The 14,950-nt window shown below is 42.4% G+C and overlaps 1 protein-coding gene across 1 annotated transcript in view; it reads right to left on the reverse strand.

Moving 5' to 3' along the window:
• LCT (lactase) overlaps positions 1-14,950 on the reverse strand; it is a 58,662-nt gene that overhangs the window by 18,852 nt on the left and 24,860 nt on the right. Inside the window, exons 6-11 of the mRNA XM_077153673.1 lie at positions 13,901-14,627; positions 10,586-11,231; positions 7,304-8,842; positions 6,338-6,606; positions 5,519-5,809; positions 1,028-1,226 (exon numbers count right to left, since the gene is read on the reverse strand). Coding sequence (XP_077009788.1) covers positions 1,028-1,226; positions 5,519-5,809; positions 6,338-6,606; positions 7,304-8,842; positions 10,586-11,231; positions 13,901-14,627 — 3,671 coding nt within the window. The remainder of the gene's footprint in view (positions 1-1,027; positions 1,227-5,518; positions 5,810-6,337; positions 6,607-7,303; positions 8,843-10,585; positions 11,232-13,900; positions 14,628-14,950) is intronic.

A 14,950-nucleotide genomic window follows, 5' to 3' on the forward strand; every position in this document is an offset into this window, starting at 1 on the left:
CCTCATAGCCCAGAACTGGAAAATGGATGGAAAGTGAATGGTTTTCAAAGGGCAAGAACAGCTCCACAATCCCTTATTCAAAACACTTAGGACCAGATATGTTTTGGAATTAAATTTATTTTGCATTTTGGAAAAATAATAAGTTATATATAACATAACGTGTTACCCCTAGCAGGGCTCAGGAAAGCTCTCCATAAACAAGCACACTAATACCTTTGCAGCAGAACTTACAAATAATTACACAAAATGGGATAGACTGTGATTGAATTATGTCCCCCCAAAAGTTGATGTTCAAGTCTTAACTCCTGGTCCTGTGGGTATGGAATTATTTGTAAATAGGATCTTTGAAGATACTATTTATATGAGGCCAAACTAAATCACAGTGGCCTCTAATCTACTATGACCAGAGTTCTTATAAGCAAAGGAAATTTGGACACATAAGTAAGTCACCATGTGACAAAGAATTGCTGGCAAGCCACCACGAGAACACTACTGACTGCAAAAAGCATGATCTGCTGATACCTTGATTTTGTACTTCAAGTTACCAAACTGATAGCTGATAAATTCCTGTTGGTAAAGCCAACCAATCTGTGGCATTTGTCATAGCAGCCCTTACAAACTAAGACAAAGACCATAAATAACTTCATATTGGTTCAAGTCAGGTTTCACTATTATTAGATAAGCTCAGGTCAGTGGAACTGCCGAGAACAGACTGTGGACCTGAACAGCCTGATGAATCTTTCCACATCTATTAACCCATGCCCCTGATCTCAAGGATCTTCCTCTCGAGACAGGTCAGAGTCACAGAGCAAGATTCAAGGCCAATCTGAGGTATTGGTATGTGAAATTCATGTTTGGCAAAAGTGCTGTCAAGAAGGAGAAAACTGAAATGGCTTTGGCAGGGTAGGGGCAGGGTTTCTGAGGAGGGGCCTTCTTGGCCTCTCCACCCCTCACCCAGATTTCATATCTGCATGGCTCTAGAAAGCCACACACTGAAGCGCTGACAAGTCAGGTCTGAGCCCTTTACCTGGAGCTGCTGTTCCGTAGCCATAACCCTGGGTAGCAATGACAAAGGGTTCATTCAATGTGATCCAGAACTTCACCTTGTCTCCCAGCCTCTGAAAGAGTACATCTGCATACTCTTTAAACCTCTGAACAATGGTTTCATTCTCCCAGCCTCCAACATCCTGGAGCGCCTGGGGCAGGTCCCAGTGGTAAATGGTTACCTATGAAAAAGCCAGATCAGCAATTTCATTAACCCCACTTTCCAGAGCTGGCCTCCCTTAGAAATGTCTTTCTGTGGGACGCCATTGACATTTAATATGCAAGCTTAAAGTAATGCTGCCAAATCTAAGAATGAATTATGAGACAAGAAGACTCAAAGATGTTTTGTCTTTGGGAAGAGGGGAAGGGCAGCAACACTGAAGGGTGAGAAAGTCACACTTTGGATCAGAAAAGCCTGGGTTTGGATCCTGGCTCTGTTCCTTGCTAGCTGTGTGCCCCCCTAGGATTAGGCACTAACACCTTCATCTCATGGAATCATCATGAGACCTAAATCACATGAGAGAACACAGAAAAATGGCCAACATCTGGGAAATCTTCAGTAGTGGTAGCTATATTTATAGCTAGGGACTGGAAATGCTAGTACTTCAGAACCTCCTGGATAAAATGCACTGGAAGTCTGAAATATGAGAATCCCGGGAGGACAGAGACTTATAAATGGACACTTCAAAGGGCATCACTGAATGTGGCTAAAGGCCTTTGCTCTGGACTGGGAACCCATCTCTATTGAAGAGGGTGTCCTCTGGCCACATCCACATTCCTCTCTCCTGGCCGCTCCTCACATTGACTGGGACATAGCCCACCTTGGCCAAGCCAAGCTCTACTGACCTGAGCCCTGACTAGGCCTGAAATCTTAAGTCCAGGCCCAAGACTTTTCCTTTGACTGAAATGCCCTTCCCCTGCCTCCTCACCCATCCAAATTCTCTTCTTTGTTCAAGACCCACACCTCCTGAGCTTTCCCTGATCAGAGCACCTTTCTTTTCTATTGTATCAAGGCCTTCAAGCTCTACAACAGTGTTTGGCCCTGAGTTGTGTGGTCTCTGATGTTGTTCTGGAATGGCTGTCTGTGGTGAATCTCAAGGTCCACATACTCCATGGGGTACTGGAAGAAAACTGTTCTTTTCTCCCCCATCACTCACAGAACTCATCATAATAAACATGGCACAGGTTGATTTGTTCATGCCAGTGTTATCAGGGGAGGAGACAGTAGTTTTTACTCAAAAAAGCCATGTTTTGGGACTCAGAGAAAGGGGAGGTTGTAATGTGGGGATTATGCTTTTGGCTATGGGATTATGCTTAGGTTGAGGTACATAATCTACATTATGTATGTAAGTACCTACATTATGTACTTAAGTCACATAGTAGTATATTCATCACCATGTATCACCATGCAACTATAGCAGTGGAAACAAATAACTTTCAGGGCTTTATTATAAATGACCCAGGGGAAAAGGAAATGTGTTCTTAGTTCCCAAGTAAAATTTAAAAATTTGGGTGACAGAAAATTAAGCCTGCACATGAGTTTCTATACCAATGTTCACAATAATTTATGGCTTAACACATGTACTGATAATTGAAAAAAGCTGGTTCAAGATGGCAGCTTAGTGAGGAGTGAAATTTAGTTTGTCCTCCAGAACAGCTAGTAAATAGCCGGGAACAGTACTGAACAACTGCTGGGGCCACATCAGTGACCGGACACACAGTGTATACCAGTCTGGACAAGCTGGACTGGCTGCGATCCCACCCAGAATGTGAGTCCCCCCTAAGAAGCGGAAGCTGGCGCCCCTCCCTGACAGGCTGCTTCCCAGAGGGGAAAGGAAAGAGACCTTACTAACAGCAAGAAGCTGAGCTCACCCAAGCTCTAACTGTGGAGTTAATTAACAAATTCTAACTACTAAAAACAGTTCTGCAGCTCAGCTGAACCTTGAGTAAAAGCTGAAGTTGCTGGTTTTTGCCCCGGCGCAAAGAGGGCAGGGCTCATGTAAAAAAGAAAAAAAAAAACAGAGGTTTTTTCTGGATCCAACAGCACAAAATACTTGAAAAGGTCTGGACCCTGAAGGAAAAGAGGGGCTTATAGGACCTGGAGATACATAGAGCAATGTACCAACTTAAGTTCTTAACTGGCAAACCCCAGGAACAGGGTCCTGCTCTGAAAAGGAAATTTTTTTTTTTTTTTTTTAACATGGGCAGGCACCGGGAATCGAACCCGGGTCCTCGGGCATGGCAGGCAAGCATTCTTACCTGCTGAGCCACCGTGGCCCGCCTGTGGCCAGCCCTGAAAAGGAATTTTTTTCTTTTCTTTTTTGTAGCTGTGTTTCGACAGGTTGACTACTCTTTGCATAACTGCAAGGCTTCTCAGGCTCTAACTACTCCAGGAAAGGGCAGAATTAAGCTTGTCTGAGAGGCAAAGAGGCTGGTTAGGTGAAAGGAAATAATTCCCCGGAGGCTGTGCCTTTCCCGGGACAGGAGTGGGGCCCAGCTTAGGTGGAATCCTTTGCTCAAGGAATTCAGAACCCAGGGTCTGGAAAACTGAAGCCATTAAAGCCAGCCTACAACCTCTCCTCTGTCTCAACCAGGCACCCAGAAGGGAGAGTCTGCTGAAGTTAAAGGTACTGCATCACTTTATACTGGTGGGACCCGCCGGCAGACAAGCGCCACATACCGGAAAGGATAGAAAAAACACAGAGTCTAGAGGCTTCATAGGAGAGTCTTTCAACCTGCTGGGTCTCATCCTCAGAGAAAACTGATGCAGGTGACTCTTTCCTCCTGAGAGGAGGCCAGTCTGGCCTGGGAAAATCTGACTGGGGTCTATAATACCTAAGTAGACCCTCCTAAGGGGGGAAAAAAAAAAGGCACCTTACAGGCAGGGCAAGAAACAAGAAACTGAAAAATTCTGATCTGTTAAACAAAACCTAAGCTAGAGGTCTAGAATAAGCTGAACTGAATGTCAAAGAACAGATAGACAACAAAGTCATCCAGCAAGAAAATCCTCGGTACCCTGGGAGGAGCTGGGACTCGGCATCAAGGTTTGAGAAAACCTTCTTGACCAAAAGGGGGAAGAGAGAAATGAGACAAAATAAAGTGTCAGTGATTGAGATATTTCAAACAGAGTTGAAAGGTTATCCTGGAGGTTATTCTTATGCGTTAAGTAGTTATCACCCTGTTATTCAAGATGTAATGGAGAGCTGGAGGGAACTGCCTGAAACTGTAGAGCTGTGTTCTAGTAGCCATGTTTCTTGAAGATGAATGTATAATGATATAGCTTTTGCAATGTGACTATGTGATTATGAAAACCTTGTGTCTGATGCTCCTTTTACGATATTGACAGATGAGTAAAAAATATGGATTAAAAATAAATAGGGGGAACAAATTTAAATAAATTGAGTAGATTGAAATACTAGTGAACAATGAAAGGGACTGGTAAGGGATATAGAAAAAAATAAGGGGTACAAAGGTTAAAATCTATTGAGTAGATGGAAATATTAGTGGTCAATGAGAGGGAGGGATAAGGGGCATGGTATATGCGAGTTTTTTCTTTTTTCTTTTTCTTTCTTTTTCTGGACTGATGCAAATGTTCTAAAAAATTATCATGGTGATGAATATACTACTATGTGATGATATTGTCAGACATTGATTGTACACCATACATGGAATGTTTGTAAGTTAAGAATGTTCATGTTTGTATGTTGTTTTCGTTTGATAATACAAAATAAATTAAATTTAAAAAATATTAAAAAACCCAACAAAAAACCACACATGTACCTTTGCCCAGCAATTCTGCTCCTAGGACTGTGTCCTATAGATAAACTTTCACACATGTGAAATGATATACGTCTATAGTTCCCAGTAGTATTGGTTAAATAGTAAAACAATAGAAACACCCTAAATGTCCATCAATAAGAAATGAATTAAAGATGTTTAAAAAAAACCAGAATTCTAGATAACTGCTAAAAAAAAAAAAAGGAGGAGGAAAGAATGAATCAATCATGTACAGATACGGAATACCTGCAAGAAATATTGTTAAATAAAAGCTAGTACCTTCGCAGTGCCTGCCTATGCACACACATACGCACACAAAAAGCCAGTACCAAATAGAATGCATGGCTTGATACCATTACGACAAAAGAAGAGGAAAGGAAATATATATACATGAACATATATACATAGACACAAACACATCTGTTTACTTATATATGCAATAGCAGTATACTCAAGAAACTAGCAAACTTAGTTGCCTATCAGGAGGGGAACTGGATGATTGTGGGTCAGGGATGGAAAGGAAACTTTTCTGTGCAGACCCTTAATGCTTTTTGAATTCTGAACCATGTGACAGTATTGCCAATTCAAAAATTTAAATTTAGAAACAGTATTTTTTTTTACACACTAAGTGCAGTCCCCTAGCCCAGTTGATTTTCACCACATGAACCTGACTAATGCTGGCCATGGCCAACTTCACCTGAGGCTTGATGTTAGCAGCCAGCAGTGCGTCAATGAGCCGAATATAGTAATTCAAGCCTGCTTCATTGATGTACTTGGTAGTTCCATCAGGGAGGATGCGAGACCAGGAGACAGAAAAGCGATAGTGGGACACGGCCAGGTTCTGCAGGGCTGCCACATCCTCAGAAATCTTGTGGTAACTGTCACAGGCTACGTCTCCAGTGTCATCATTCCCAACCTTCAGTGGCGTGTGGGAAAACATGTCCCAAATACTGAGTCCCTTGCCATCTGCTCTCCATGCACCTTCAATCTTAAAATAACAAAACAGCCTAATTAAGTCATTCAAGCAAATCACACCCAGGTTCCTTAGCCTTTCTCTCAGCAGGTGAATACCAAGTTAGGATGTAAGCATCACTTCCTCTGAGAGCCCTCTCTGACCACCCTTCTGATTTCTGAACTTCCACAGCTTTATGTACACACCGTCTGAACACATATACAACACCATCACATTATGATGGGTTACTAATTGTCTGCTTGTTGACTGGCTTCCCACAGACTGCGAGGTCCAGGCATTATGTCTTTCATCTTGGTGTCCCAGTAATTACTGCAGCAGTGCCCAGAGAATGATGGGTGCTCAGTGAAGGTTTTAATGAACAACATTCCAATCCTCAATCAGATTCCTTCACAGCACCCTGTGTTTTCCTCCCACAGGGCAATCAAGGTCTAATGAAGCCTCTGGGAGGGTCCTTGGCTTACTTACCTGTACTTCTTGTTCTAACCTAGAAGGACTGACACACAATAGATATACATGTTTGTTAAACTGCACTGAATTCCTTACCTGATATGCAGCAGAAGCTGCACTCCAGATGAAACCCTGAGGAAACTGTCCATACAGAAATTCATCTTCCTTGGGCAGTGGCATGCCATTGTTGGTAATGATCTCTGTGTAGTATCTGGCGGACGCTCTTGCTGTTCGAGGTCTATTTGAATCATTGAAATCAACATGGTACAGTCCAAACTTGACTGTATAGCCATTCAACCACTCAAAGCTGTCCATCAGAGACCATGCCACATATCCCCGAAGGTTGACACCATCGAGTCTGTAGGCTGGGAACATTCAAGAAGGAACAAAGAAGAGAGTTTACCCCCTGAGGCAGTATCTCCAAGAAGCCCAGCCAACTGCTGGCTCCTCAACTCAAGACAATATTTCAAACCCATCTACTTCTACACACAAGCAATGTATGTCCTGATTGATAAACAGACCATCTTTGGCATCTTTCTTTTTGTTGGCACCAGTGACCCCATGGCAAGAATAAATGACTGGTCTTCAAAAATCAAATTCTTCTGTTGGCATAAAGGGATATGTCTCAACTTTAAGAATCTTAGCCCATCTTCACACTTTGGAAGTTAAGCATAGAAGTGTGTATCAGAGAAGAGTTTCTTTCTCTGGGATCCATAGAACTTACCAGAATATAAGCTCCATGAGGGCAGAAATTTATGTTTTATTTGCTGCTGAATCTCCAGCACACAAAATAGAACCTGTCACAGCAGTTGATCAACAAATCTTTCTTGGATAAGAAGGTCTTATGGGGACTGTGTGTATGTTTGTGCTTTTCTCTAAAGAGATGACCATAGTTTATTTCAGCTTCTCAAAGGGAAATATAACCCCCAAACAGGTAAAGAACTGGATTTGGACAGAAGAGAGAGACTTGTTGATGGTTTGCAAACCACTCTGCAAAGTGCTTTAGGCACATGACATAGGGATGTTGGAAGATTTTATAAGGGGGTATGGACCCTTACATACCTTTCAAAGCTTCATTGATGTAGGTTTTGTGGTAAAATATTCTATCAGTATCCTCCACTACGGGATTTGTCAGCCCCACTCCATTTTCCGTGATGTAAATGGGGACATCACCATACTCTTCTTTGATCCAGTTCAGCAATCTTCGCATCCCCCATGGTACAGCTCTGCCCAAGGCCGTAGAAGGCCACAAAGGGTCCTCCTCCTCAGAGGCCTCTATGTCATCTTCATAGGAAGGTGGGTTTAGCCTGGGTATTTTATGCTGCACAATTCTAGAAAAGTAGGTGTTGAGGCAGAAGACATCAGCTGTAGCCCTAATGTACCTCTTCTCTTCTTCTGTGAAGCTTGGCAGGCGGGAAGTAGGTAAATGCTGTAGTTCACTCCTGTTTCCCACTTTCCACTTCATGGCATCAGGATAATCTCCATTTCTGAAAATCGGGTGGGCAAACCAGCCCAGGGAGAACTGCAACATTCGGTCAGCTGCTTCTACATCTCTTGGGATCCCAGGAGACTTGGGCTCTACCCAGTGTGCACTAAGGCTCAAAGAAATCACCCCCTGCTGCTTCTGCCTGTATTTTTCATCATAAGTATGATAGACTCTGGCATGAGCTTTGATGACTGCATGGCCAATCCTATAAGGTGCCCAGCCTGGGTCCTTCACATTTGGGGGAAAAGCCCCTGAGCCATAACCCAGCCATGACTGGTATGTGGGCTCATTAAAAGTAATCCAGAACTTAACTCTGTCACCAAAGGTCTGGAAACAAAAGTCTACATAGCTGTCAAACAACTCAATCAATAAAGGATTATCCCAACCTCCAATATCTTGGAGGGCTTGGGGCAGGTCCCAGTGGAACAGAGTCACCATGGGAGAGATGTTGCTTGCCACCAAGCCATCGATCAGCTTGTTGTAATAATTAACACCATGACTGTTGACAGAGCTATTTCTCCCAGTTGGGAAAATCCGAGACCAGGAGATAGAGAAGCGATAGGCCTTTACCTTCAAAGCTCGAAGCATATGCAGATCGGCATCCAATTTGTTGTAGCTGTCACAGGCTATGTCTCCTGTGGCATTGTCTTTCACGTTGTTCCCTGGTGTGTGGGTAAAGTTATCCCAAATGCTGGGGCCTTTGCCATCAGCATCCCAAGCTCCTTCAATCTGATAGGCTGATGAGGACACACCCCACAGAAAATCATCCCGGAATGTGCCATGGTAGAACAAATCTCTTTCAAACTTGGATTGTTTAGAGAACTTTTCCCAAACTACTTTAGCCTTGGAGGGGACCTCAGAAGAATATGTGAAGGCTTTAACTTTGGGGGGGAAGTTTTGTGGCAGTCTGTTTACTACCTTGGTGAGGAAACCGTTCTTTTCAATAATGCTGGTGAAAAAGTAGGCAGATTTCCTGGGAGTCCTTGGCTTGCTGCTGTCATCAAAGTTGACATGGTACAGCCCATATCTCTGACTGTAACCAGAGGGACCTTCGAAGCCGTCAATGAGGGAACGAGCAACATAAGAACGAACATCCACTAAGTCTTCTTTAACAGCTGTGAAGAAAAACAAAATTCAGCATTACTTTATAGTCTCTGTTACTGTTGTTTTTAAAAAGTTTTTTTGTGACATGAAAGTTTTGGAGGTGACTTGGGTTAACAAAAAAAGGTCTTTCCCCCCCCTCAGAATGAATAAACAGAAAAAGCGTAATACTCCCACAAAACATCAAACAACTGCTATGGCCATAAATTTCAATCCAAAGGAGTATCCCTGTCTTAAAATGAAAAACAGAAAATGTGTTTCATCTGCTAGCATCAGGACTCCTTGGTTTTATGATGAATATATGTTATTTAACCTTTAAAAAATATTTTTTCTCCTTGTTTACATTTAGTAATATTGATACAAAATGATCACACATTCCATGCTATAAAAAAGAGAAATGAAGCCTAAAGAAATGTATTTTCTGACTCAGGTCTAATTTCCCAAACCACAGTCTAATGAATCAGCCAAAAATCAGAGCCAAAGCATGGCAATAGCTATGGGTTCCAACTTGGAGACAGCAAAATGTTAAGCCTGGTTTTTATTAGACTGCACAACCTTTCAACAAACATATTGATTGTATAAGAGGTAAGTACATTTGCTCAATCACCCAATAAATAATGCATTAAGCATTTACTTTGCCTGATACCCATGCTACCTGGGGACTCAAAGATAAATTGAAGCTTTATAACTTAGTGGGCAGAGTGAAGCACTGAGCCCCTGGTTCCACTCACTGGCTATTTGGATGCATCACTTAAATTCTCAGAGCATCAGAGCTCTCGGTTTCCCAATGAAAGTAATACCTGCTCCAACCTGCACAGGGCTGTTTCAAGGACCACAAGATACAATGTCTTAAAGGGTTTGAAGATTAAGGATATAATGTCTTAAAGGGTTTTGAAGATTAAGGATATTACAGAATTGCAATCTCACTGATAAGAAGAGTTCAACAAAAGTATGAGAGGATCTCTGACCGCCCAAGCAGGGATGGTGAATATGTAGGACGTGGGTCTTCATTCCTTACCTCAGTGTCCTTGGTAGGTATTACCTATCAATTCTTTCTTTCTGAATTTAGACAACACCTTGAAACTTTCTTAACAACCCTCTAGGAAGATGCCTAGCTACTATCAATTGATTAGGACTGATACATGAAATGCCATCCCTTTTTACTTGGAATAAAAAGACATATGAAACAGTATGCTAGGTAAGAATGAGACTAGAATGTAGATTTTATAGGCAGTTAAAGGAGATGGCAATCAATGTAGTTGAAGGAATGAGGGAAAAAATTTATGATTTGAGCCTCATCTGAAGTGTCCTCAGATCATCCTATAAAAAGCTCTTATCACACTACATTGTAATTTTCTGTGTCCCTCTGTAGACTGTGAGTTCCTTATAGGAAAGAACAATATTTGTTCAGTATTGTACTCCTACTGCTTTGTATAATGTCTGGCACATAATAGGCACTTAATAAATATTTATTAAATAAATGAATTAAATGATGATGAATCTTGATGAATGAGTAAGATTTAGATGGACAGAAGGTAGAAAGGAAGCTTTCTAGGGAACAAGAACATAGGAGCAAAGATGTGAGGCCTTTGGAAGAGAGAGTTAGGAACTGATGTGAGGGACTCCTGTTATTACAATCAATATTACATCTTGCTTCATTTGCTTGGGAGACTGTCTTTGTGCCATTAAACAGCACTGAAGGCTTGGAGGAAAAGTACTACCCACCTTTCAATTACCAGCACATCTCCCATTCTTACCCTTAAGCACCTCGTTGATATACTGATTGAAGTAGTCTACTCTCAAAGAGTCATCAAGGAGATTTTCACTTTCTCCTATGGGCATGCCATTCCCAGCCAGGTAGATTGGAACTTTTCCTCTTGTGTACTCTAAGGATACAAACTGCAATAGCCTCCTTATACCCCAAGGTACCACCCGAATCCAAGGAGATGAGGTGTGGGGCCATGCTGGGTCCACATGTTGGGAAAAGCCTCCAATGGTATTATAGCTGGGGTGGCAGCTGTCTTGCTGGGCTTCACTGATGAGGCGGGAGGTATAATGGGACAGACCCAGAAAGTCTGCTGAGTCTTTCAGGAGCAGCTTTTCTGCCTCAGTGAATTCGAGGAGCTGGGCTATAGGGCTGGGGCACTGTTTGTTCATCTGTCGAATCTGGGCTTTCAGGGCTTCCGGGTAATCACCGTCCACAAAGATGGGGTGTGCAAATAAGCCCAGCATGAAGTGCAGGAAACGCTCAGAGGCTCTCAAGTCCTCAGGCCTCTCTGGCGACAGGGGCTCTGCCCAGTCAGAGTTCAGCACAATGCCCACACGCCCCTGCTGCTGTGGGCGATGGTGGCTGTTGTAGTGGTGCCAAGCTCTGGCGTGAGCCTTGAGGACCAAGTGAGCTACCTTGACAGGAAGAAAGAAGGGAATACAGCGCTTAGTAACAATAATGACAACAAAAATAACACAAACAAGTCAACAAGAAATTCAACAAAAACTCAACTGCAACATCAACACCAATGTGATCAATAACCTCAACACCAACATCAGCAACATCAATAACAAGTCATCACCAACGTCTGTAACATTGACAAGATCGACAAGTCATTAACAATGTCAATAACACGACAGTAACAACTGACATGTATTGAGCCCCTACTGCTCACTTTATTCACTCAGGTAATCCTCACAACAAACTTTCGTGGCAGATAAAATTATTATTACTGTTTTACAGATGCAGAAAACAAGATTCAGAGAGCTATAATATCTAGCCAAAGTGCTCAAAATCAGGAAGGGATAGAGTAATGATACAAAACCCTGGCCGTCTAACTTCAGGCCTGTAGTGTCATCCACAATGCTATTCTGTTTCTGTCCACAATGCTGGCTGACCAGTAAGTCCAAGGAAAGAAATCATTTTAATTCACCCATAAAGGGGAGTAGCATTCTTTATAGCATTCTTGTTCCCCTTTCTACTTAATGAAATCCAAGGCAAGAAAATCTATAACCAGGACTCTCTTTGTAGACCTAACTCATAATCTTACAAAAGTCAACAAACTTCTTGGTGAAACATTGTGGGCAAATAGGGATGGGGGGGGGGTTTATCTGGACAAGCCTAGACTTGAGTCTTTGCTCTGCCACTAACTTGCTAGGTAAACTGGGACAATCTTCTCTTTCAACTTCAGCTTCCTTGTCTGCAAGAAGCAATTACGGATCCCCCTGGGAGAATTAAATGAGATAAGTGTATATAAAACACTGAACAGAAGCCTGAGTACAGGAGGCAACTTGCTAAGTTGTAGCTCCCTTTCCTTTTTATCATATCAAGATAATGACACTAGACTTTTAAAGGATTTCATATCAGAATATGCTCCCCCAAATAAAATGCCTAGCTTCTCACATTGCAGATGTTAGTCCTCAGTTAAGTAGTAAATTCCCATGGCAAACTGCTCTCCTTCACAAAAGGCAGCATTGTTTCCCTTCAAAACGAGTTAATGGCAGGCAAAGTGCTCAATGGAATGTTATGCAACTACTAGAAACAATCATTGGGAACATGTAATAATATGGAAAAGCATTAATACTATGTCAAGAAGAACTGAGCACTAAAATGAGTATACACTGTGATTCCTCTATGAATGCAAAGAAGCCAAGGCTGGTAGAGTTATGAAAGAAAATTTTTTCTTTGAAAACTTTCTTTAATAGCATTATAATGCTTTAACTAATAAACAAAAACAAGAATCGAGGGAAAAAAGTGCAGGGGACTTTTGCATCAAAGTCTGTAGAAAAACCCCAGGAGCCACAGTTCAAAAGAATAAGAGCTCTAAGAAGCAAAGGTTTGGATGAGTTTTACAACAAGGAGACAAACAGAAAGATTACAGCCTCCCATTTCCAGAAGTGTTTTCTCTCTATGAGCAGGGTCACTTTCTGAATAAGAAGAGAATGGGAATCGATAAAAAGTGCTATAATTTTTGACATTTCACTGAATCATTTACTCATGGTATTCCAGTTTATCCTAACTGTATACATTTTTCATTTACTTTGTTAGTATCATCTCCCTCAAAAGATTATAACATATCAAGGGCATAGGTAATATACATCCTCCTTAACACGTGGCATGGGGCAAATAAATGACATATTTCAGAACAGATGCCAAGTAGGGCAGGAGAAAAGCCAGTTTAACATTTCTAATCTAAAGAATATTGCCAGGGAAAGATCACAGGTCTTCAGGGAGATTTTGAAGGAAAAAGAAATGATAGAAAGGACCTCTATTAAGCCATTTTTCATTGTGTTCCTCAACATTCACAGAATATCCTGATTGCCCTCAGAGAAACCAACCCCTTCCCCACTCTCAGCCAGTGTGTTGGGAAGAAGAGTGATCAGTGCACCAGTCCTCTATCCCAGGCCCAGCGATGGGTTCAGGGATGGGCATGCATCCCACTTAGAGATGATGAGACAGAGGGAGAATTTACTGGGGACACCAGAACAGAGGGTGAGCTTTCTCAACTTCACTCTTGCTGGCCTTTAAATACAAAAATGGGGCTGCTTACATCTGGCTACCAAGTAGCCCAATATTAAAGCCAATGAGAACAAGGAGAGAAATTAGGTCACGGTAACAAAGTTCGTGCTCTTTTCAAGCCCCAACCTGATCCAACTACAAGCAAGACTTTTCTGTTTCTTAAAATCCTTGCTTATGTTAGTTTGGGTTGGGTTTTCTGTCACTTGCAACTTGGAGTCCTAATTGACCCAAAGCACTTGCTTTGGATTCAAGTTGACTTGACTTCCGGTTCAAATTCTACTTCAAACTGCCAAGTCACCATCATGACCAAATTTGTCTCTCCTCTCTGAACTCCAGTTCCCCATCCATCAGTGCTGATCTGAAGACGTAAAAAATATTTTTAAAGTGCTAGCATAGTGTTTGGATAAAATAGGTGATTACCAGTTTATTGTTCCTTCCCTGCCTCTGCTTTTCCTTAAAGGACAAAAAGTACAGTTTTGCTAATAGGAAGGAGACAGAAAAAATGACTTTCCCAGCCAAAGCCTTTCCATCTCTAATTAGTAGGATTTGTAGGGATGGGAAATACCTTAAAAGAAGCCACTCCTGGGTCAGTGATGCCAGGTGCGTGTTGGCCGGTTCCATAGCCTGCATAGCTCATCACCCACGGCTCATGGAAGGTCACCCATAACTTCACACGGTCCCCAAAAGTAGAGAAACAGAAGGCTGCATAGTCCAGAAAGGCCTCCACCACGCTCTCATTCTGCCACCCACCGAGATCCTGCAGGGCCTGAGGCAAATCCCAGTGGAACAAGGTCACCATGGGCTCAATGTGTGAGTCCAGCAGGCTGTTAATCAGCTTGTCATAATAGGCAACACCCTGGAGGCTGGGGCTGCTCTTGAGTCCTGTGGGGAAGATACGGGACCAGGAGATGGAAAACTTGTAGATCTGAGCTCGGAGGCCGCGGAGCAGGGCAATGTCATAGTCCACTTTGTGGTAACTGTCACTGGCTACTTGGGGCGTTGCTTGGCCCTTGATGGCTTTTTGGTGCCCAAGTTGGTCCCAGATGCTTGGTCCTCTTCCACCTTCAGCCCAGCCTCCTTCCACGCTAAAGGCTCCTGTGGCGACGCCCCAGAGAAAGCCTTCAGGGAAAACATCCTGCAGGAAAGTATCCCTTTCTACCCTGGATTGGTTAGCGAATTTTTCCCACACTTGCAGGTAGGGTGAGGTAGAGGAGACAGAACCAAGTGCTGCCTCATGGTCTGGCCGCTGGTCAGGGGAAAGGAGCAGGCTGTCAGTCAGAGAACAAGAACCGCTGTAGAGTTGAAAAGACATAAAGGACATAGTGACTCTGAGTTATCAAGGACCCACACTGAAGAATAATGACCATGTACTTAATCAGTAAATATTCCAGAGACAGTGGGATGAAAGTCATAGCCACAAAATCACAGGCAGGAAGCAACTGGTAGATAAGAAAATTATTATTACTACCCTTCTTTACCTAATAATAACGCCTTAAGTGAATTATTATTACTTTCACATGAGTAAAACACTAATAATTCCTCTGCGCTCTGTATTAGATCTCTCTTAAATACTGTGTTCAGTTCTGGTGCCATACTTTTATTCTTATTTATTATT

The sequence above is a fragment of the Tamandua tetradactyla genome, chromosome 3, assembly GCF_023851605.1.
Source record: "Tamandua tetradactyla isolate mTamTet1 chromosome 3, mTamTet1.pri, whole genome shotgun sequence".
Lineage (NCBI taxonomy): Eukaryota > Metazoa > Chordata > Mammalia > Pilosa > Myrmecophagidae > Tamandua > Tamandua tetradactyla.